Source organism: Rhinolophus sinicus, chromosome 17 (assembly GCF_057876585.1).
Source record: "Rhinolophus sinicus isolate RSI-liver-muscle chromosome 17, RSI-T2T, whole genome shotgun sequence".
In the NCBI taxonomy this organism is placed as follows: domain Eukaryota; kingdom Metazoa; phylum Chordata; class Mammalia; order Chiroptera; family Rhinolophidae; genus Rhinolophus; species Rhinolophus sinicus.
This window is the reverse complement of record NC_142517.1, coordinates 124178181-124203508: the sequence shown is the minus strand read 5'-3', so window position 1 is coordinate 124203508 and position 25328 is coordinate 124178181. Positions and strand designations below refer to the sequence as shown.

Sequence of the window (25328 nt, the reverse complement as noted above, 5' to 3'; positions counted from 1 at the left end):
ATGGAGAAGCTGTGGCTGGGAACTGGAACGCAGAACGCATCCACTCCGGTTCGGGGGAAAGATGTGTTTCTCCTTTTGGCCAAGGCTACAAACTCCCCAAGGGTACTCAGGCTCTGACTCCTCTGTTCTTTGTTTCTTATCCCCCAGGAATCTAAGATACAATTATTTGTTCCTTTTATGGTATCTTTAAGCTCTTCCTTTCCACTGGCTCCTTCTCATCAGCCTTTAAGTGGGGACGCTCAAGTCCCCACTCCTTGAAAAAGCCCTTCCTTACACCCAACCTGCAGTGCTGATACCCGGTCTCCAGCCCAAAAATTATGTTAATTTTTGCTCCAAAAGATGCATTAGAGCTGAGGGCATGGGTAGGTCTGATTTTCGGGGAAACACGGTACCTACTCTCCACCTGAGGTGAGGATCAAATCAAATGAGACCATATCGTGAAAGTAACTCACCAACGTGAGGCGTTATCATTATCGTCTTCGACCACCAATAGAAGACGGCAAACAGCGGCCTTAGTATAGTCTCCAGTTCTCAGAGGCCGAGACTCTCTAGTTCTTCGACAGGACACTCATGCCCACCTAGATGCAGTTGTGTATTTCTGTGCTCTTGTTTTCACTCACCTGTAGTAAACGGATCTTGTAAAGTTTCTCTTTCTCCATATTATACCGTCTGTCTAGGTCTTCCTAAAAGTTGGAAAAAGACACAATTATCTAGGAATAGGAAACGGTCATTCTTTGATGAATTCTTTTGAAGTTGAATGTTTTTAAACCATATCTCCCTCATCCTCAGGCCCCACATTTCTTTTCTTAAATGGGCAAGGTTAGGGTCTGGGTCCTACGTCATGTGAGACCCTTGACCCGCTTTCACATCCCTTTATAACAACTCTTCCTTCTTCTGGGATCCAGGCTGAATCCATGTTTTTAAGTGAAGTATCCCCCAAATCCACATGTCCTCCCCCGGCCACAACTAAAAGCAAACTATGAGGAGGAGGAAACAAGCACGACTTAAAGAACCTCTTGTCCTGTGCCTCTGTGTTTCGAGATGATGCTGGTTTGCTTTTTGTCTCTCTTTGGAGCTGCCCTGTCCAATGTGACAGCCACCAGCCACATGTGACTATTTACATTTCTATTAACTGAAATTTAAAAAAAAATCAGTTTCTCAATTGCACTAGTCAAATTTCAAGTGCTCAGTAGCCACATGTAATGGCTACCGTATTAGACAGGGCACATACAGAACATTCCCAGCACTGTAGAAGGTTCTTTTGGACAGAGCTGAATTAAAAGAGAGAAACTAGCTCCTCCCTGAACCCAGTGAGATAAGAGACATGGTTTGCTGAGTTAGAGAGAGCTACAATGAGATCAGAGGTACCCCCATCCCCAGCACACACACACACACACACACACACACACACACACACACACACACAGAGAGAGAGAGAGAGAGAGAGAGAGACAGAGACAGAGACAGAGAGAGAATATGAGAACACACAGTCTCCTCTACAGGGCTGAGGTGCAGGCAAACCCCACAGACCTCACCATAGGAGTCCTGTTCTCTAGGAGCTTCTGAGGGCACAAAGGGAACAGAAACCCTAAAGGAGGCAAACTTTAGAGATGTTCCCGCTTCTCTTCCTCCTGCTCTCCCTTCCTTCTCCTGGAGGTTTGCTGGAGTGCTGGAGAGCTGGAAGCACTAGTTTAACTCATGACAGAGGTCAGCAAACGATAGCCCAAGAGCCAAATCCTACAGCCCTTGGACCTATTTTTGTAAATAAAATTTTATTGGAACATAGCCAGGTCCTTTTATTTACATATCAACTCTGACTAGAATAGTAAAGCTGGCCCACAAACCTGAAAACATGTACTATCTGGCCCTTTACAGGTTGCTGATCCTGGAATGTAGCACCATAAAGAAAGGAGCTTTTCCTTCTGCACCACCTCCACCCCTCAGGAGCCCATGGGGTGTGACCCGCACGGATGGCCAATGCAGGCCTCGCCCCTTCTCAGCAGTGGTGCCAGTCAAGACAGAAAGCCTACACAAGGTGCTGGGAGAAAACCCCCCAGAAGGGTGGCCTTCAGGGCCGTCCCTGGTGAGATCCTGCCTTCATCTGAGGGGCCAGATGTGTCCCCGAGAGCCCGCAGATGAGGAGGCAGCCATAGAGAAAACTGAAGTAGGCATGAGAAACTCTTGAGAGTACACACCCGAAGAGGACACTGGCAGCCCAGAAGACGGGCAGGTACTTACATTATGAGTCATCACAGGGGAGAGGGCATCATTAGGCTCTCCACTGGACAGGGTCTGAAAAGATAAACAGTAAGAAACACCTTCTGAATAAGGTGAACGGGATAGAAGCTGAGGGTCTAAATGTAGGAAGGGGTGGGGGTGGAGGACCAAGTCTGATCAGAGAACAGAAAGGGAACAGCCCCTGTGTGAGCCCCCAGATTTTAAATTGTTCTTAAACGTCTGTCAGTTACACACAAACAAGCTAAACGTGACTTTGAATGTGAGCAATCGCCCCTCTAACAAGATGTGATTGCTGAGAAGAGAAATGGGATCCTAACCGTCTGTGATTTGTGCAAACTCAGAAGCTGACTGAGCTGATGATTTGGGCGTCAACCGTTCCAAATTTTAGAAACAATTGGAAGGACAGGCTGTGTGCTGATGCTCCCAGGACACCACAGTACTGCACGGAACTCTGCTGTTCCTCACAGGTGAGCAGAGCTGTGTGGCCTGGCTGAAATGACACAACCCCAGCACAGCAGGGAGAAGGCCCTGCACAGTCCCTCACTAGGTGTGTGCACGAGTGTGAGTGTGTGTGCGCGCGCGTGCCGGTTGGCTTGGGCAAGTCTCCCCTGCACCCCATACCCCCCAGTTCTCCATTTCCACAAGGGAGCAGGTGCAATCACTGAGATCTGAGGCTACGTCCAGCTCTCACATCCCAAGCACAGCAGTGCTCAGGAAGTAAGCTTTGAATCAAGTGTGAGGTGGGAGCTCAACACAGCGAACCTTACAATCTCACTTGGTGAGAAACAGACTTTTTCCCCATCCTTGCATGATAATTTAACGCTTGATGGAAATTCACACCAGCTCCTTGGGAGATCAAGTCTTTGTTCAGAGAGCCAAATGTGCTCCTTCAGCCCAAAAGCTCCCGCACTGCAGGGGCTCCAATACCAATCTAAGACTGCTCTGTTTCCTGCTCACTGCTGCCTTTTATTATTTTTTTATTTTATTTTTTTATTGGGGAATATTGGGGAACAGTGTGTTTGTTCTTCCAGGAGCCATCAGCTCCAAGTCGCTGTCCTTTAATCTAGTTGTGGAAGGTGCAGCTCACTGGCCCATGTGGGAATCGAACTGGCAACCCTGTTGTTAAGAGCTTGTGCTCTAACCAACTGAGCCATCCGGCCGCCCCTCACTGCTGCCTTTTAAGGGTGGGGCATGACCCTGGGCAGGAGTAGAGAGGGAAGTGAGTAAACTGGCACCAAAGTTAGAGAATAGGTTGAGAGGGAAACAGAGCTCAGGTGTTAGCTGGAAACACCCCTGCCCTAAATGGGGGGAAAGGGAAGACTTGTAATCTGGTAATTCCTGTCTGGGGCGGCTGCCGTCCACACACACTGCTGCTGTTTACGCACCAGAAGGAAGAGAAAGGAGAGGGATGGAAGTCTAAGAAAATCAAGTGATAACTCTTGCTGAGAAATGTGCATTCAGAGGACCAGGTTGAGGCCACTAGTCTTTTACAGTATCCGACTTTTGCTGCTTAGTCATCTAGAAATCTTTTCAAAACATAAGTCACAACAGCACCTCAGTCACCAGGACGCCTTCAGGGCCTTTACCTTTCCTTCTCCACCTGGAGCTCTCTCAGCTTTCAGATTTTCAATTTCCTGCTGTAGCCGCGTCATCTCCTCCTTTAAAAGGGACATAAATATTCATAAACCTTGGAGAAGCTAGTAACTGCACACAATGATTTAACTTGACTCAGAGTCTTATTTTCACATTCTGTAAATTTATGCTAGGACAAAAAGTCCATTAGGAACTCGCTGTCCTGATCTCCAATTCTCAGCCTGGGAAAGCTTTTTCCGGGAGGCGGCAGGCAGCTGTACCGGTGAGAAGGGCCCTATCTTTCTGGAGGGCTGGTGAGGCACACAGTAATCGCCAGGACATGAAAGGCATGGGTAGCCTGGAGCCCACTTCCAATCGGCCTTCTCTCTTCCTCATCCCCACAGGCCTGGCCACCTTTCTGCTACCCTCTAGCCTGGAGCCCTGCCTCACCTGCCCTTAAGTAAGAGCCAGCTCCACAGAACTCCTGTGCCAGAGTGGCCTCTCTTCCTCTGGCACGCACACAGACCTCACGGGTCTCATCTCCTATCTCCTGCTGCGGTTGTCATGGCCAGCTGTGCATGCGTCACCTCCACTACTAGGCACCAAGTTCCCAGATGGCAGGACCTAGGGCTTATACCATGAGGAGACATTCCAGGTTTTCACGACAGCCCTGGTTTTATATGATGTTATTGCTTTATACTTCATAAGACTTTTCTTTTAAATGCATTTGTAAATTAGAAAATCTCTAAGACTGTGCTCTCAAATTTGGGGTTTGGCACACACGGTTACTTCTGGTGTCCTTGGAGCGTACCTCCCACATTGCTCTATTTATCTCACACACCTGACAGGTAACTGCCTGATGAGTCTCCCTTTTCAACTGCACCTGGACAGGATTCCACAGCAGGACAAAGGGAGGGAGAGCAAGAGATTGTACAAGAGTCCTGGTTTAATGTCTGCAGACACCAAGCCACACTTACTCGACAATGGGCTTTAAACTCCTGTTCCTGGCTTTTCAGATTTTCATTCATGGCTACAAGTGCTCTCAAGTTCTGTAGGATACTGAAGAGAAAAGACCGAAAAACGACACATGGCAAGTCATTATGATTTTATGAATCACAGCTAAAACCAAGTCCGCAGCTAAAAAGGGACTCCCTTGTTAATTTGCTTTTGTTGCTCTCAAGAATCTAATGGGTTCTCCACAAATGATAAAGACTACCATTTAGCTGACATTATTATTCACTTATATGCCAGAGCCTATTAGCCTACATGCAAACAAACCAGAATCCAGAATTAAAATGTCACCTGCAGAAACATCAATGAGTTTCAAGAGTACTGGGTGTACTTAATGATACCAATTACTTGACAGTAGTCAGAGAACAAACAGTATGGAAAAGCATTTTTAATATCCATTCTGAAAAGGAAACAAGTTGCTAAAGGTCATTAAACACACTCATTTGAAAATAAAAACATCAAGTATCTAGCAGTACTTTGCTCTGTATCGTGACAGAAGGGTTTCTAATTATAAAGCCCAGTAAGCTGTGGGTACTTCTTGGCTAAAAATGTCTATCAAACCCAAAACTGCTCAATCTGTGCCGGACTGATTTACAACTTCATTCAAATGAGTGATACTTAGGAGATTTCACCCCCCAAGTGGTGTGGTGACAAAAACATCAAATGTAAGTGCTGCTTATATGTAAACTGTCTAATGACAATTAATTTAAATGGAACAAAAACAAAAAACAAAACAAAACCAGAAGCATTTTTTTTTTTGCAGAAAAAGACAACCTTTACTCCCATGGAGACATGGCTAAAGCGAATGCTGTTAAGAAAACTGGTAACAATGGTTGATTCCAGGGAGAAGTGGGTGGTTGGGGGGCCGGGGTGGGAGGGAGACTCTTCATCATATGCCCTTTTGTACCGTGAATGTATTCTTTAGTTTTTAAAACCAGGAAAATGAAAACACAAGCCCCCAGAACACATTGCTTCCGGTCCCCAGAGAACTGGGAGAAAGGGCTACCTCTGTGCCAAGCAGCACATCTCAGCGCATGCCGAGTGGCAGGCGCAGTCTGAGTCGGCAGGGGAGGTAACTGACCTGTGCAGACGAGCCAGAAGCATGACCCCCGGCTCCTTCATCTTGTGCGCCAACCAGTGAAGCCACCAGGTACTGGCCAAGTCACTTGCTTCAAAGAGAAAACACACACATGCTGAACCCCTTACCCTGGATCAGCTTTGGACTCTATCTTCTCGAGGGCTGCCTGTTCCTTGTCCAGTTTCTCACTCTGACTCTTCAACTGCAAGAGAGAAGGAGGCGTTGTTGCTAGAGGTCTGAGTGGAGGAGCGAGCGCTCCATTCCTCCCCAGGCCTACCTGTACACCGCTTCTGGCAGCTGGCTGAGCCCACAGGATTGAGCTGGACACTGAGGAAATAGGTGAACAAGAAGAGAAGGATGGGGGTGGAGGGACAAAACCTGACCCTTCCTGACACGTCCTGCTGGTTAAAGAAACCTTGGCAGCGGCTTACAATCACAGCCACAAAGCGTGAAAAGTCCAAAGTAATGTTGACAGCAGGTGCCTTTCAGCAGGAAGAGGGAAATGAAAGGAGCGGCTGTGAGACAGAGCTGGGCTGACATTTCGGAATGCCATTATTATGGCTATTAACAGGGACAGGGTTAAATCTCCTGTCTTCCTAAATAATGTCACCTCTATTTTCTGAGTCAGACAGTGAGGTTTTTAAATAATAAATTTTAAAGACACTTTACAAATAAAGTAAAAATTATAAAGTGTATAGTTGTATCATACAATAGAATACTAACCTGCTATTTCAAAAAAGTAAGAAAAAGGCAGCTGTTTTATGATGATCTCTAATATCTACTCTTAGATGAAGAAAACCAGGTAGAAAACCACAAGTATAATATGCTTCTAATAAGTATAAAAGAAGGTATACATCACATGTATACATGTATAGAGGAAAATACATGTTACTTGTAATATGCATAAGGTATTTTTGAAAAGATTCGAAAACACTATTTTGAAAAGATTCAAGAAAACTAGTTGCACTGGTTACCTCTGGAGAGGGTAACTGTGTGGCTGAGTTAACGGAATACACCCTTTGTACTTTTTGAATTTTGAACCACGTGAATGTGTTACCTATTCAAAAAAAAAAAAAAAAACAAGTTAAAAAAGAGTTCCAAGGATTCTAGTTGCAAACAAAAGACCAGGCACAAGTTGCAGCAACTCCTTCTTGCCTCAAGTCCTAAAAATCCAGACTGTTATTATGAACCCCAGGAGGGGGTACCTCAGGGACAGAAAGATGGCCACAGCCAGGAATGGACTGAGGAGGCCTGCTGTGTGGCATGAGCAGATGCAGGCAGGACTGGTCTGCAGGGCTGGCGTCTGTGGCAGGAACAGCCAGCTGCGCTAAGCAACCCCTCCTGGCTCCTTGCTAACCCAAGAGCTGATGCTCGAGTTGCAGAGGCATAGCAGGGCCCCAGGGTCCGCAATACTCAGGAGAAATGGAGAGTTCCGTGTCCCCGAATATCAGTTACCACTGGCTGATCCTACCAGAGTAGGACCCACTTTTCCAGAAGAGTCACATGGAGCAGGCTGCACAAAATGGATACAGAATCCACACAGTTGCCAACAGGAAATTTCAGAATCAAACACAGGCATACCCCCAAGAATTATTACACACCTGATGCCAAGATAAAACCATCAGAAAGGTGTGTCAATGGAACATGAATTTTGATCTGAAGAAATAGTTTGTCGATCGAGAAAAACTTCAGACAATCAACAGCCTTAGAGAAACAGGACAGGATACGGCATAGAGTAAAAAGAATAAGCCTCACACACGGGAAAGAAAAGCTGTGACTTCTGAAACTGAGAAGTGGACAGGCCAGCACCTCGTGGCCCCTGTGGCCTCCCCGCAGTGTCACGCACTGTCATCTGTCCTCTACCTCCTAACTCCTGCTTTCCTTTTCCTAAATTTATTGGAAAGACAGGTCTCCCATTTTTTTAGTGCCCCCAAGTTATCCCGGAAGGGCAGGTGTTGTTGAAAAGGTAAAACCTGGGAACACTGGTGTGAGAGGGTTCGGAGTACTCACTCTGCCCAGAGTTTGCCGTGACTAGATAAGGAGACTGAGGTGCAAAGACAAAGTTCATTACTTCTTCAGGGGCCTGGTCTTCAGTATCCTAACAAAATCAGGCTTCTTCCTACGTTTTTCAGAACTAGGTTTCATGCAGCTTGCAATCTTTGCAGATGGGGGTTGCTGTGACTTCCCTCCAAGACAGGAAGCTCTCTGAGAGGTCTTCGGCACCCGACCGCCAGCATGGCGGCTCTGCCTCAGTGTCTCCCTCCACAGGACAGGGATGATAACAGTGTGCTGTCAGGGCAGCTGGAAAGACTCATGGACTAACACAAGTGACGTGCCCGAAGCACAGTCCACATACCGTAACGTGGGCAATCATGATTATTTCAGGACAGAAAGACTAGCACTCACTGTTGACTTAAATCACACCCTCTACCTTTCTAGCACATAAATTAATTTGATTTAGTGTTCAGTACAAAAAGCCACTTCGTAGCCTCTTAGGGCTTATATCCTAAGGCATTTAAGTGTCTTAGGAAATTGATACCAGGATATTTTACTTTTAACCTCTTCCAGACTGTTATACAAAGACTGATCTATGACTGGGCAAATGTTATGCTACGGGGTCCACAGCATTAACAGTAGGACCACAGCAGGAATTCCACCCCAGGAGTTTGCTATCTAAGCAATCCACAGGAATGTGGTCACAGAACAGCAGAAAGACAGCTGATCTGTCCAAACGCAACACATGTAGCTTTAGACAGAATTTGAAAAAATTTAGTCTGATTCCTGTGCCTGCCCTTTTTAAATATTCTGACCATCAGCAAAGAGACTAGTCCAGGTCAGAATTAAAAAGCTTTGTCAGGCTTAAAAGTACTGCATATTGCTATAAATATAAGAATTTTAAATGGGCAACTTTCATGTGAAATTAAAAAAAAGCACAGGGACTGGTTTGGTTTCAGAGACATCTTTGAGGATCAGTGATTCCCACAGGTCCAGAAAGTACTGCCCTGTTTCCCCGAAAATAAGATGTAGCCGGACGATCAGCTCTAATGCATCTTTTGGAGCAAAAATCAATATAAGACTTGGTATTATGTTATATATTATATTATATTATATTATATTATATTATATTATATTATATTATATTATATTATTATTATTATATTATATTATATTTATAACATTATGTTTATCATATCATATCATATCATATCATATCATATCATATCATATCAGACCCAGTCTTATATTACAGTAAAAAAGATGGGGTCTTATATTAATTTTTGCTCCGAAAGACACATTAGAGCTGACTGTCCGGCAAGGTCTTATTTTCAGGGAAACACAGAAGATGGGGGCCCTCGCAGTGAGGCCTTTGTACGGGGAACAGCTATAGCCCAAGCACCGAAACCACAGTGAGAGCTTTTCCGATCCAGAGGAGAACAGTTTCATGGAAATGCAAGAGACAGAAATATCTCCACTCCCCTCATGACAGAGCTGGCATCAGAGGTGCTTGTTTTCTCCGCTTGGTTTCCCAGGAAATCACAAGTGGGAGGTAAGCAACACTCTGATGCCGATGTGAGATGACACACTTGCAACCTGGGCTGGAAAAACGGATAGTGCGGTTCAAAATATACCAGCAATCCCCTCCCCCTCCTGAGAGCCCCTCACCCATCACACCTAAGCTTCACCGGCAATTTTGAACAGCAAATTATGTCACTCCTGGTTCTCTCGTCTTCCAACCAGAAACCATCTCTCTCAAGGAGTTCAGTACCCTGGAGCTATCCTACAACCTGCTTGAGGCGCAGGGGCTATGTACCGTGAAGGCTCCTTTATGTCCTTCTATGCGGCCCGCCACGGCCTAAGGCCTGCCTTCTTTAGGTAACCTGTCCTGACCCTTACAGCCCCAGTGACCTCTCCCACCTAGATAGATGGTGATGGTTTAGAACACGTCAGCATGGAAAACTCATGGCCTGGGTCAGGCACTGTCATGTGACTGTCAAAATGGACTTGAGCCCTGAGAAGGGGATTATAATCGCTCCACACAGACCGACGACACACGGCATTCCATGAACAGTGCAGGTCAAAATGATTCTTAACGAGGCCCAGGGAGGAAGGAAAACCCACTCACCTCTGTCAGCGTTTTCTTGGTTTCATCATATCTGGCTTGTAGGTTGGTATGATTTGCCTGCAGCTGTAAAGGAAAGATAGAAGACATCTGCTGTCATTTGATCCTTACAACAACACAGATATGGTTGACACCCCCATTTCACAGATGAGAAAACAGAAGCTCGGAAAGATTTAAAGGTGGGAATTTTAGAAAGGTTTCCAACAATAAATGAAGGAAAAAACTCATATGATTAGATCAACTGCATGTCAGGTGATGTACTAGGTATTCTGCATAAATCCTATCACTGAATCCTTCTATTCACTGGAAGAAGACATTATCCTCATTTTATAGATGAGGAAAGAAAGACTCAGAGGGATTAAGGTACTTGACTAAAGCTTCAGAGATGATAACTGATAAAGCCTGGATTCAAATTCAGGTCTGATTTTTCTCTGTTTCTCTACAGAGATTCAGTTAACCAACTTGCCCATTCACAGAATACAAACTGCATCTCAGTACTCGGGATTCTAGCACAGAATAAGACTCGTTGGCCAACAATGCAAGACAGAAGAAAAGATTCAGGACTTCAATAGTAAGAGAAAGAAAATGAATTACCTTTACTGTCAAAGTTACATAATTGTTACCTTACATCTCGAAAATGTCATTTCCTTTTCCTTACTATAAAGGTGTAGCCTTGTATGTCTACGAACTTTAGAAATCTGAAAACATTCCATTAAGAAAGCTCAAAGGGTTTGTACATTTCTACTTTTGAAAAGGGGAAGTGGCCAAAAACCACTGTCAGACTATTTGTTTGTTACCTGTGTACAAATTAACGATGAAAAATTTTATCCTACGTCTCAACGAATATTTCAAAATAAGTTGCCACACTGACCCTTGAACCTGCAAGCAACCTATTGAGAATTATGTCATCTTCAGAAATCATTACTCCTTAAATCATGCTTCTTGTTAGCAGTCTTCAGACTGATGAGTGGTCATACATCCAACAAGGCCTAGCAGAAAACCAACTCAAGCAGAGAGCAGATGTGATCAAGAAGGGACACAGGAGGACTCTGGCTTCTCCCTTTTCAGACAAGATGGGGCGCATTCAAGGTGATATGGCCATAGACGCTTCTCCTGTTTCAAAGGGAGCCATCTGTGCGATGAGAACTTTTACTAACCTGTTTGTGTAACTGGTAGATGAGAGGTTTTCTGGAGAAAGCTTTTTTCCCCTTCTTTGAAACCCTAGTGATTTAACTCAAAGCTTTTTGGGACTCCGGGAAGGCGTCCCGGGCCTTTCCCACCTGCGTCCCCCACCTTCCTCCCTACCTCTCAGCCCTGCATCTATCCACCCACCTGACCTTTACTCGTGCTCTGCTGAAATGAGGTGTGTGGGAGGAGACTAGCAGCATGACACAGGCCTTGACCTTAAGGAGCTGGACTAGTAAACGGGGGATTAAAGGATGAGAAAAGCAGGAGCAGAGCGAGGCTCAGGGGCGACTCCAGGAAAGATTCACCGTACTCGTCAGGGAATTCAAGGCAGGCTTCACCAGCAAAGACTCACACAAACTGAATCTTGGCAGGGAGGTAGTGGCTAAGAAGGGAAGACTAATCTCTTCTCTAATTAATTTGACTAATAAGAGTTTTCTTCATCTCATCTGACCATATTTTCCTAAACAGGAAATGTCCCAATGGCGAGGCTTAGTTTTCATTTTGCTAGCATCCTCCATGATTCTACCTCCATTTTCTCCTTCATCACTGATCTCTAGACTTAGCGCACGATTCAGCTGACGGTTAATACGTTCTTTCTGGATTCCCTTCCTTCCTCAATCCAGGTTTCTTCTCAGCCATCTCCCAGCGGCACTCCAGTTCTGGGCCATCGCAGCATATCCCCTTGTCAGGCCATCACGTGTTCTGCACTCCTCCTGACCCCGCCCCCATTTCTCTACTGGGCTAAGACCGTCTCCAGGGTTCTTATCTCCATGCCTTGGTTACTTTCCACCTGTACTATCTTGTGGGAGAGGTTCTTGGATTTAAAGTTTAGATTCTCTCATATACTATTGGTAGAAGTATACATTGGTAAGATAATTGATGAATAATTTGACAGTTTCTAGCAAAACTGAAAATGCATATATTTTTTGAGCCAGCAATTCTACTTCCTAAAATCTATTTTAAAGAAATATTTACGTATTTGCACAAAGATGACTGTATGAAGATATTTATGGTAGCATAAATCTGCAATTGGGAAAAAAAGTTCCTGGAAAAACCTACATACCCATGAACAGGGGACACAATAAATCAATTACAGGACATATATACTGTATCACACTATACAGTCATTAGAAAGAATGAGATAGATCTCTATGTTCAAATCTTGGTTCCACTGTGTGACCAAAGGCAAAACTAGTTCACTTCTCTGTGTCTCAGTTTCCTTATTTGTCAAATGAGGATAGTAACAATACCTCCTTCATAAGGACACTGTGTGAACCACATGAGTTAATTTTAAAAAGCACTCAGTAAAAAAAAGGTCCTTATTAGCCATTATTATTACTAATAGAGAGATATCTGTGATAGGGTAAGTAAAAAACAGTTTTGTAACCAGACAACCTACTGTCCCCAAATATTTGCAAAGGCCGAGAAAATAGAGGCTAGCTCTAAGAAGTGTAGCATTTTTATCTTTATATAGCTATATACTATGTGGTTTATTTACAGTAAGCTTGTATAATCCCTAGAATTAAAAAATGTGGTCGAAGCATTTAAAAATTGAAAGGGACAGGAAAAAAATGTGTTGTAGTGCGTGCACTACACACACGCACGCACGCCCGCACACACTCACACATACTCTCATTATGACTCATATTCCGTGCCCACAGGAAGTGTGAGGTGGACACACAGGGCAGGAGGGGCTGGCGAGGGAGGCAGTCGAGGAGACCGAGAGTGGAAGGGGTTAGGACCCAAGTTCCAGAGACCTGAAGTCTTACACAAAGGGCGAGCTGCTGGCTGCCCTGTGGCTTCCAGCAGACAAAATCAGATACTAGTAGAAGATGAGAAGATGCTGTAGACGAGCTGACCTGGGGGTGAGCAACCTTCTGTGGCAGGGCAAACATAGGGACAGTAACAAGGTTTAGAGGCTTCAGATTTTTTTGATAGCACATTCCAAATTAAAATGGGTGTTAGCAATGGGTTTCTGGAAAAAAATGCATATTCTTATAGCTCAAATCATTTTTTGAGAAAAAATGCTTATAAAAATGTTGATGTTGGTTTTTAATCTTTACAAAATTAATTATCTCAGCCTTTAACATGCTCATCTTTTGTTTCTTACATTTGCATAAAGCTGTGGCTCATAAAAAGTGCATTCCTGCTTGTGTTTTCATTTCATCCTTGAAGTAATCTCTCTCGGCACATTTTAGCGTCATCTGAGACCCCTAACTCAAATGTGGGATGTGACCGTGGGCGAATCCCTCCCTCCCGACCTCATTTGTGCACACAGCTGACCAAGTTCCACAGCCAGGTATGACGGCACACGCTGGGCATCTTTACTAACACCAAGCACAGCGGTAAGGACCAGGGTCCTTTACGGACAGCTGCTGCCTTTTGGGCAGCATGCCTGAGATATAACAGGCTTTTGGTAAACACAGGTTCTGAACCAATGGCAAACGGACCGAGAGCCAGAGAGGCTTCCCCCTCAGCTGGGCTGAGGATGGGCCAGGACTGCCACCGAAACGTTCTCTCCACGTTGAGACAGCCGTTGGAAGCAAACCTCTATGCATGCTGAGGCTCTGGCTCAGGGGACGTGATATCCTCAGGACGACCCTCCCTCAGAGCATAAAGACCTTATGTGGATCAGCCTCGTCCTTGATTCTGTGATGAGTGGTTTTTGGACCAACCACTTCTAGGTTCCTTTTGCTAGGAAGGGTCAGGAGTCAGGATGATATTCTCTGCACTGAGCATTAAAATGTCTACACCAATTGTCAAATGGAAAGCAAATCACAGTCAACCTTTGCATCCTTGTTTGCTTATGATCCAGAGCGCTTGGCAAAGCCAACCTACTGTTTGTTCGCTGTGGCAGAACAAGTTCTAATAGAACAAATTCAATCGAAGAAATGACTGGGTAAGACCGTTTGATAAATATCTTTTTATTATGTGGGACCTGAAAAGATGAAAAATATACAACTTCAAAATGCCAACTGGCATCCATTTTTGGAAAATCAATTATTATAGGAACTACTGGTGAACTGTTTAGAAAGCCATATGCAGTCTCATAATCTTTTGCTACATGTACTTTTCTGTTAAATCTTATTGCCAATGCAACTGAAGCAAATTCCATCTTTTTATCTTCTAATGACTGCTCCAGAATCGAACTCCCTAGCTTCCTCTTTACTTTTCAGGGCAAATATATGAAGGTCTTCCTAAGACAGTCCCATCCATCATCAAGTAGTACAGAATGATATCTCCTAAAGCTGTCTTACAAGTTATCCGGTCTCCATTTCCCCTACTGCCACTGGTCAGAGCCATCACCAGCTCATGTCCAGACTACTGCATCAGCCTCCTGACCGTTCTTCCTGAATCCCTTCTCACCCAAGTGCAATTAATTGATGCTCCCACAGCAAACAGGATGGTCTTTGAAACATGCAAATCTGATCACGCCACTCTCCTACTTAAACCCTCCAATGGCTTCCGTTGTCCACAACATGACCTAGGATACTCTGCTGACCAGCTGCCTCACTCATGACTCTCCAGCCACAAAGCAGAAACTGGCCAAGACGCTTCCTGTACCAGGTATTAGTTCCCGTTGCTGCCCAAGTCCTCACCCAAGCCCCTCCACCGCCCATGCAGACCTCCTGCCCAGCCAGCCTCACTCATTTTTCCAGCTACAGTCCTCTGACCCAAGCTTAAGTCAGGTCTCCCTATCAGTCATGCTCTCGGCAACCTGACTTCTCCTTCCAGCACTTATCACAGCTGTAACTAACGATGATGGATGCGATTTGTTTAGTGTATGCCTCCCATTATTACCTTAAGGTCCCCGAGAGCAGGGGTAACCTGTTCTTCATACGTCCCCACAGCCTAGTTTAGTGCCTGGCACATATAAGCGCTTAGTAAATAGTTGTGGATTAATAAATGCTATTCTTGCCCTGTCATCTTCTTCTACAATAGAAGTTGGCAAACGTTTTCTGTAAAGGGCCAGAAGGTAAATGTTTTAGGCTTTGAAGACCATGTGACGTTGGCTGTACCTGCTCAACTCTGCCACTGAAGCTTGAAAGCAGCCACAGAAAATACATAAACATATGGGTGTATGTGTATTACAATAAAACTTTATTTACAAAAACAACTGGAGGCTGGGTTCTTGCAAGGGCCACAGTATGTTTACCCTGTTCTGGAACCTCCTTTGACCATTCTCCCACGAAGATCGTAACTCGTTCCCCAGTTTCCCCCTTCTTGAAGAATGCTTTCATTTTACTTGAATAAAATTATAAAAAGAAAACACTAACCTCTTCCAGATGTTTGGTCTTTTGCAGAATCTGCTTGTTCAAGGAAATGATTTTCCGACGATGTAGTTGGGAAGTTCCTAATTTTTCTGGACTTTCTTCAGCTGCCAGCTCAGATTGCTGTAGAAAACATGGAGGGCAAATCCAAAGGATTTAATTAGTCCACCTTGGTTCATGTAAGACAGCCCCATCCCTGCTCGGCCTGGGCAGAGCACCGCAGGCTCCTGTGCAAAACTCTGGTCCCAAGAAGATGATTCTGGCAGAATGATCAAAATTCCTATCAACAGAACCTGCACTGCTGGCAGAAGGAACAGCATGTGCAGAAGTACAGGGGTTGATAACTGTGCTTATGTTGACATCTCATAGGCAACAGGACATCATCAAAGGGTCTTAAATAGAGGAATAACATGGTCACATTAACATCTGCTTAAGAACATTCTGGAGTTATCAAGAATCATGAATTGATTCACTTTCATCAAAGTATCATAAGCATCTGGTTAAAAAGTTTAACCATTCGGAAAAACTCCCAATGAAAAGCAACAGTCTCTCAACTTATTTCTCCCCATCCATGGGCTCTTTTAACCATTTCTTATTTCTCTTCTTCTGGTGTTCACAGCGCATAGATTTGAGAGGGATAAAAGTTGCTGAGAGAGGCCAGAAGGAAACTCCTGGAATTATACAGGTGAGGAGGGGATGGAGAAGCAAGGTTGGACAGGACACAGAGACTGTCAGGACTGGAAGTAAGGGAGAGACCTCTGCATTGGGTGATGAAGTGAACGTGCAACATCACTGAGAAACCACGCGAAGAAGGAAGCGGCTTGGTGTGTAGGTACTGAATACAAACATAGGCCTCAGGACCCCAGTGAGAAGCCCCAGGAAAGGAAGTAAGAAGTTTGACTGACTCTGTTGCAACAGGTGTCTTTAGAACACTTCTTGGATGATCATAGTTTTATTAAACAGTTAAATGCCCATTATAACCACATTTCCTTTTTTACTAGGAGGAGTATCCCAATTCCAAGTGAATCATGGATTTTTCAGTCCAAGTGCAACAAAACTATTTGGGTATTTGACTTTTCCTGTATGTTGTAACAGTGATCATAGACTGGGAAGTTTGGAAGGTTTACCCATGGGGAAAAGAGATGAGAAAGTGAGGACGGGAAATCAGATGGTATAGTCACCATTTATTTTGGCTAACCATTTATCTGAATAATTCAGCCACATCATTAACAGATGAGTTTTTGCTGCTTAACAACTCTGGAGGTGGGAAACAACCAGCAGGATATGGCAGCATAAACCAGTAAGGGATATCATTTTCTATCTTGTGGGATGGTAGGCCATAAAGGAAACAGAAAAACTAAGCATTTGGTTTTATAACATTATCTAGCCTTGAAAAGTGGGATTTTGGAAAATGTCAACTAACATACTCCAGCTTATCTGGATTTCTGGGAATTGAAGTTAACTTTTAAAGATGCAATTGGACACATCAAGATATTCACAACCTGTAGTCTGGGGAAGGAGAATTGTTCCTGAAAATTATTTGAGAGTACACAAAAGGGAGCGGGGAGAGGAAAGACCAGCCCCTCTCAATTTCCAAATCACTTATCAGAAACAGAATTATAATTAACTAATTATATCTCCTCTACTTTGAGTGCATCACCCTGAACTGGGTTATTTGGCCACTTTTGTCTGCTACATGTTTAACAGCTTTTCTCTTATAATTTCAGATTTGGGTTTTAACATCCAACTTGGATTCCCTGACACTGACTTCCAAAGTGTCACTGTCATATCCTCAGAGCACTTTACTTTACTAGCAGAATCACATAAGCCTTCTATCTCGTAAGTTGTTGACATCTGAAATGAATGAATTCCCCATTCACAGGTACTATCCCCCATGGTATGTCTCTGATGGTAGGATTACCTTGAGTACCCTGATCTCCAGCCGCCTGTCTGGCTCTGGACCAGACCAAGTAGTGGGCAGGCAGGCCCCAGGGGATCGGTGTCTCGCTCACCTCCCAGACTTCCTCCAGTCTGATGGCTAAGGACACACTCATTCCGTGCAATTCTGCGCCTTGGGCCTGGGATGATGTCTCCAACTCTCAGCAGGTTCTCCTGCTCCTTAACTGCTTTTATGGCCAAGGTTCTAAGAGAATGAAAACTACATTTCCCACCCAGCTTCCACAACCTCTTATCAGTGTGCCTGGTACACCACAGCTTTGTTTTAAAACGGTGACCTTCGACTTCACCTCCAAGCACTCTTCCTGCAGGAACACCAGTAGCTATCTGGATATCTGGAGAGAAGGCTTCCAGGCTGGCTGGCTAGCTGGCTGTCTCTCTCTCCATTTAAATTTTTAACCACATGGTCCCTGAAGACCCTTTCAGAGGGTCTTCAAGGTCAAAATCCTTTTCATAAAAATACTAAGATACCTTTTCTTCCTATTCTCATGATTATAAAGTGAAAAGTTCCAGATATTACATGACATGTGATAATACCATTGTTTTGATGTTACTACATAATTAATGTATTTATTATTGTTATTTGTGGATGAATTAATACATAAGCTATTGGGACCTCAGTAATTTTTAAGAGTTCTTAAAGGGTCCTGAAACTAAAAATTTTGAGAACCAGTATTTTAATCTAAGGGTTTGCCTCACTTGGGACTAATCATGTATTGGTCCCGATCATTGATTAGCGTTGAACTCCAATCAATGGAGTGGGCCCACCCATCATTTCTATAGCATTGAGAGGGGGAAGCTCTTTCTGATTCCACTCTTTTACTAGACAGGGATTCAGAGAACCATACTGAGAGAAGATACTTGCAGTATACAGAAAGAATCTTGAAATCTCTGTACAAATGTACGATTATATCTCCGTTACGACAGTGTATGTTCTCAGCAAACATAGGCTTTCAAACTCCTTTCCCTAATTGCTAGGCAGCAATTAGCATTGCTCTGTGGCGCCCCTGAAATTTACATCTGCAAAGGGTTCGTGTGCACTGATAGCGGGATAATCAGTACTGTTTCCGTATCTGACACCCCCAGCCCGATTAAAATGAACAACGTGCACATGAACAGGCCCCAGTACATAGAAATGGGAGTTCTTCCACGTGCCTTGGAGTCTAGAGATGGAGCTGTGCAAACTGCTTTGTTTAGTGGGAAGTTATTTCTGTACAGATAAAATCTTTTTATTCCAGAGCTGAACTGAAGAGAGTTCTTAGCCTAGTCAATGGAAAGCTGATGGCTCTATTTTTCAAACATACTTTTAATTAAGCCATTTAAGTTTTGCATTTCTTTCAAATACCCTCCTCAAAGCCAAAAGAGTGAGACTGATAAAGGCAGAAAGTGGTTTTTAAAGCAGTATGTCTCATTGGACACTGTTCACCGGCAGCCACAGTGGGAAGAACACTGAAGGTGACTGAGTTGGATCTTCCAGGACGAGACAAAGCTGTCCAGGTGGAGAACAGGAAAAGGGGCTTTACTGTAAATCCTTGACAAAACAAATTAAAACCCTGACTTCTACTTAAAAAGTGCAACAGCTCTCAAAGAATACCAACCATCTACAAATATTCCATTTCTGTTTACACTGGAGCGAGGGCTATAGTACCAATCTACTTTTGTTCAACAATTTCAGATTAAGAACGTGCTTTCAAATCCACAGCATAGATTAGATGACTTCTAGTGCAGATTCAATGTTTTCTAATAACTCACACATTCACAATTTCCATCCTTAAGGGAACCAGATTTAAATGTCATTCAATATTAGTCTAGTACAAAATAGTAAATCCCTCAGAGAAACAAAAAATGATTACTTCAACTAAAACTATACACTTTTATAATGAAAGAGACCCAAAAGGTTATCTACATACCAGTCTTCTTAATATAGGAATCTCTCCTATACCACCCCCCTCCCTCACAAACTATGGTCACTAACCTGTCAGTAACAAAGATCCCTATCTCATGAGGGTGCCAGAAATTCTCTACACTGAACAGATGAACTTCACTTTCTGGCACCTTGACGGACCCTCCTATTGAAAACAAGTAAAGAGACAATATAAAATACTTATTTTTAAAATCTTTTCAAAAATCTATAAGCTAGCAAGTATGTAAGAAATCCTGGAAGGCCAATAAAGGCTAGTAAAAGTGGGAGTCCAGGAAGGTAATGTGTACCCACTGAAGTTGGCTTTTTTCTTGAGGATATTTGCCAAAACCAGGTGATCTCAAGCTTTGATTTTTTTTTTTGCCATTCAACACCTGCTTTGCATAAACCTTGACACAAATGTTAAGAGGGGAAAAAATCTGCAATGAGATTTTATAACAACAGATTGGAATTGAAGTCACAAATTACCTGGATAGTCTAAAAACCCACAAATCAAGACTATGTATACAACAGACTTGGTCCGGGGTGTCCCCTGGTGCTTGCCAGAAGCAAAAGCAAATACCCTTGGGAAGAACACTGCTTCAACTCTAGGCCTCAAAGAATTCCTACAGATGTATTTTCAAGGAATATGAATTCACAGTCAAAAATCAAATGCACACACAAAGTCAAAGTATCATGAGCAAAAGCCAGCAGAAACAGACAGCAGAATCAGACCTGCAAAGACTCAAACAAGTGCCCGTCCATTCCTCCCTGAAGCAGCAGAGATCAAATGTAATCACTCCCTCACAGAACAGTTCAATTTATCTTATCTGGAAGTGCCCACAGCTCTTTCCTCTCTCCTTTCTGTAAGAAGTATCATCAGTACCTTTCACCACCTTGGCCACTATCCTCTGGACATACTGAGCTCCAAAGTGACCTTTCCAAGCACTCCAGATGGAGTTTGAGTACTGCAGATAAAATGGGATCATCACTGACGTTCTACACTTTGCTTCTGTTAATGAAACCGGACACATAAATGTTCTTTTCAATATTCTTGACTCCCACTAGTGCAACCCCATGAATTTCAAAGACCCACATTTATGTAAAAGGTGTGATCAAGAAATACAGTGAATGTTTAAATAAAAAAAATATTATAGTAAAAGACACACTGCCATTAATCCCCCTGAAAATACTCCCCCTTGCTTCGAACAAACTTGTCTCATTGTTCTTGCCACTTTCTGAAGCAGTTCTGGAAGTCCTCTTTTGTGAGTGTCTTTAGTTGCACTGTCGTGGCTGCCTTGATGTCCTGAACCGATTCAAAATGTTTACCTTTCGTGGTCATTTTGACTTTGGGGAAGAGCCAGAAGTCACATGGTACCAGATCCAGTGAATAAGGTGGATGAGGACACACCATAATGTTTTTATTTGACAGAAATTGCTGTACCAGAAGCGATGTGTGACATGGAGCCTTTCCATTGTGATCAACAAATATGGTGACTGCTGCTGCTGAATGCCATCCAACAGTAAGGCAGGATCTCCAATATGGGAAGATCCCTAAGGCACGTCAAACCTTAGTAACAGTGTGTGACAAGTTTCAACTTGTTTGGTGCAGTCAGTCGGGTGTGAGCTATGGTTGAGAGAAGGTGTGCTTTAAAGTGTGCTGTAAATCATCCTCCATCATGACAATGCTCTGTGTCATTTCTGGTAAAGCAATTTCTGTCAAATAAAAACATGACAGTGTGTCCTCATCCACCTTATTCACTGTGCGACATCTGGCTCTTCCCCAAAGTGAAAATGATTCAGGACATGGAGGCAGCCACGGCAGCAGAACTAAAGACACTCACGAAAGAGGACTTCCAGAACTGCTTCAGAAAGTGGCAAGAACGATGGGATAAGTGTGTTCATAGTGAGGGGGAGTATTTTGAGGGGGATTAATGGCAATGTGTCTTTTACCGTAATAATTTTTTTTTTAATTTAACCATTCACTGTATTGTTTGATCACACCTTGTGACATTTCCGAGTCTAAGGCACAGCCATAGGTCCCAAGGTTAGCAATACAGCATCCCTGCCTAGAATGTACGTAATATTTAGGAAGTGTGAACAAAATTCACAACCTCTCACTTGTATCCCTATGAACTACTGTCCGGCCAGATGGTATCCTCACCAAATCCTGAATCTGTACAACTGATTTTTCTGAAATTAAATAAAATAGTTCACATTTACCTTCTTTTAAAAAAATGAATATATTTGTTTGGGTTCATAATTTCAGTCTAAGACATTTTTGAACGTTGATTCTATTCTCCAATGTACTGGCCACCTTTTCTTTTCTAGCTTAAAATGATGTTCAAATCTGACAAAACTAATTCCTATGTCTTTATCCAAATTTGATAAAGAGCCTGAAAGGTGTAGGTTGTGCTGTGTAGCTTGAGACAATCCCACCAGATTGACAGTTCATTAGCCAATAGTATTCTCTTTCCTGTTGTCACTCAGAATTTAGGAACTCTTGAAGCAGTTAGGAAACACAAATATATTTAGCATCATTATTTCCAGATTTACCAGTTCCTTAATCTCTAAATTTTGATTAGTTTTAAACTCTCCCGACCTTCTAATCAACTGCCAGTTTTCTCTGCTGGTTGCATTATAAAGTGGGATAAAAATGATCATGGTAGAGGGGAACAAAATACACTCTTATCAAATGTGTCTGTCTGAATTCCCTTGAGACTTTCTTTCCTTTGTGTTTTTATATGTACATCCCTGACCATACCCTGGCCATTACCTCTCTGTGGCTACACCCAGCTCTAATTACCTGAGATTCCCCAGGTATTCTTGAAAGATCTCATTCAAAGACAGAATATTGGCTTCCAATTAACTGCCAGAGAGAGAACGGTCTTGTTGAATTGGTACGACTGACTCTTCTGCCCTTCTAGGGACCCTGGACCTTCCCTGGCCCAGCCTTTCCTGGCTCAGCTTCCTTCCCTTTCTTCTGGCTCAAGTTAGTAGGGGATAGTTAGAGTAGACGTGTTTTTGGACAGTCAGGCTTTCTACTTTTCTGCAAATCACATTAATAGACTCTCCTTCCCTATAAAAATGAATGTTAAGACGCAGTGGGCACATTAGCCATCAACACCAAAAAGCACAGTGGTGCCTCATCTAGCACATCTGGGAGGGAAGGGTATTACCCTTTGGAAACAAAGGGAGATGGTGCTCCTTGGCTGAGAGCCTACCGTCACTCATGAATTATATATCTGGAAGTTTCTTCACATTCCTCTTCCCTGCTGCTTTACAGGATCCATATTAAGTTGAGTTACCTATCTCAGAGAACTGTTTTGAAACACATAGATTATTGATCATGTTATACTGTTATAAGACCTTACAAACTTTACAAGTGATAAAGAAGCCTGCACCCATTTTCTACCTCATTTTGATATCCCAATGCCTGCTGAATTTCCAAACCCTTGTACCAGGCAGGCTGTTTCATTCCTTGGTCACAAAATAATTTTTACTTTCATCCTCCCAATACTATCTTGTTGCTTTTCTTCCCTAAGCAAAAACCCATCCTGATATGAGCAGAATTTGGGTTTCTCTCAAGTATCACCAATTGCTTCCCTCCTGGGCATTCCTCAATCCCATCTCTACTTCCAAAGGTTTCATTACTGAAGGCAGGGGCATGGACTTTAGATGAATCGCTAGTGCCTGGTTTCAGCCCAATGTATGGAAGTAAGATTAAAGAGAAAAACACGTTGTGGTGGACAGCCCTAAGATAGCCCCATGGTCTCCACCCCCTGATGTTCAGGCCTTTGTGTAATACCTCCCTGTGAATGTGGGTGGGACCTGTGACTTGCTTCTCAACAGCAGAATACAACAAAGGTGATGGGATATATGTGATTGAATGTATATACTTATGTTACATGAAACTGTAATGTCTGCCTTGTGAGGTGGCATTCTCCCTTGCTGGCTTTGATGAAACAAGTGACCATGCTAGGTAGGCCTGCATGGCAAGGAAATGGGGATTAGCCTCCACAAGGCAGCCAGCAAGAACTGCTGACCTCAGCTAACAGGTAGCAAGGAGCTGAAGGCTGCCAACCACTACGAGCTCAGAAGCAGATCTTCCCCATTTGAGCCTCAGATGAGACTGCAGCCCTAGCAGCATCTTCACTGCAACCTGGAGAGCCTGAAACAAAGAACCCTGCTAAGCTGTACCCAACTGCTGACCCATACAAACTGTGCAACAATAAATGTGTGCTGTTTCATACCACATTTGTGGTAGTACTGCCATTCAGCAATAGATAACTAAATAGACAAACAGAGAAAGAGAAAAGCAGCGCTGATATCTGATAGTTAACCTGGTGCTCTCAGCAAAGCCTTGATGTGGCTGCAGCTGGCCTGCACTCATATTAGGCCTTGGTGTTAAACATAACAATTCCAAAGAGCATCAACATCAGACAAGGTCATGACCATTCTCCAATCAAGTCTGAACATGGACTAAAACCTAAACAAATCCCCCAGATGACCAAACATCCCCCTTGATTGGCTAATATGAGTACACAGATTTAATCTTGATTCATTCCCATGCTACAGATAAGATTGATTTAGATGCCCATGCATTAAAGTGCCCCTCCTTAAAGCATCCAACACAGATCAAAGCCCCACTTTTTTGAACTTTCCCTCAAATAACCTAAAATAAGCCTGAATCCTGTATGTGCTTTCCAACGCCTCCTGATTGAGATGCCGCATGGTTCCCCACTGGTGTGTGGTCTCCCCCACTACAACCAGCAACAAACCCAACTTGTTCAACTACAGGTGTGTTCCTAGTGGTCTGTGGCTGGGGAGCATTGATGAAACAATAGCCAACAAACAAACAAAGGAAATTAAAAAAATAAACATGATTATCATGAAACTTGCATAAAACTAGAAGCATAAACCAATAAATCATAAGAGTCCATATACTGTTTAAGTTAAGTATAAAACACAAAAGTATAATAAACTATCTCCAAGTGAGCATAAAGAAATTATTGATAAATGGTATTAAGTGGGTAGGAATAGGAAAACTAGGGTGGATCTACATTTTAGACTAAAGAAAAGTGAACTCAACAGAGGTTAAAGAATTAAACACGATTAAAAGATGTGCTGAAATGCAATGGATTATTTCTCCAGACCCATAGAAAAACTAAGACTCTGTCATTTGGAACAATAACAAAGAAAAGGTTGACCTGATTTAGGTACGAATGCCTACATGATGCCAATCAAGGGGGATGTTTGGTCATCTGGGGGATTTGTTTAGGTTTTAGTCCATGTTCAGACATGACTGGAGAATGGTCATGTTTTTGCCTCTGTCTTCATGACCTTGTCTGATGTTGATGCTCTTTGGAATTGTTTATGTTTAACACCGAGGCCTAATGTGAGTGCAGGCCAGCTGCAGCCACATCAAGGCCTTGCTGAGAGCACCAGGTGTCAGGGCTGCTTTTCTCTTTCACCTGTGCAAATGCATGTGATGAAAAGCAATACAAAAACAGAACAGCCTGAGAAATACCTGCATCACAGTGACAAAATATTTAAATTCGAATACTGTGTTCAAATTTCCAACAAAAATACCACACATTCAAAAGATAAATGAGCAAAGGCTGTAACAGACAATTCACACAGCAGAAAATAGAGCAAACAAAAACATGAAATCATATTCAAGTTCTCAGTGGTCCAGAGGTGTCACTGTATAGCTAATAGAGTAGCCAGGGAGGCCAATGAACAATCAAGGCTGGAAATGTCGGGGCCATGTTGCGAAGCCCCATCATCACTGATAGTATTTATGTTGTTACAACTTATTTGACACAGAGGAGTCATAACCCAACCATCAACTCCTAGGAAATCTTTTCACAGAAACTATCTCCTCAGTTTTAGCTATAATGGCAACAAGAAAGAACTTAAAAGTCTAACAACAGGGAAATGTTGAATGAATTGTGCTGTAGTAACACATGGATTATCTAGTATTCAAATAAT

General features: G+C 43.2%; 1 protein-coding gene across 2 annotated transcripts in view; it reads right to left on the bottom strand.

Moving 5' to 3' along the window:
* The window catches only part of CCDC93 (CCC complex scaffolding subunit CCDC93), an 82677-nt gene that overhangs the window by 18856 nt on the left and 38493 nt on the right, over positions 1-25328 (bottom strand). For both annotated transcript variants that reach the window (XM_019748226.3, XM_088794433.1), the window contains 7 exons: positions 15485-15601; positions 10023-10085; positions 6028-6101; positions 4788-4869; positions 3825-3896; positions 2239-2292; positions 621-683 (listed from right to left, as the gene is read on the bottom strand). In XM_019748226.3, coding sequence (XP_019603785.3) covers positions 621-683; positions 2239-2292; positions 3825-3896; positions 4788-4869; positions 6028-6101; positions 10023-10085; positions 15485-15601 — 525 coding nt within the window. The remainder of the gene's footprint in view (positions 1-620; positions 684-2238; positions 2293-3824; positions 3897-4787; positions 4870-6027; positions 6102-10022; positions 10086-15484; positions 15602-25328) is intronic.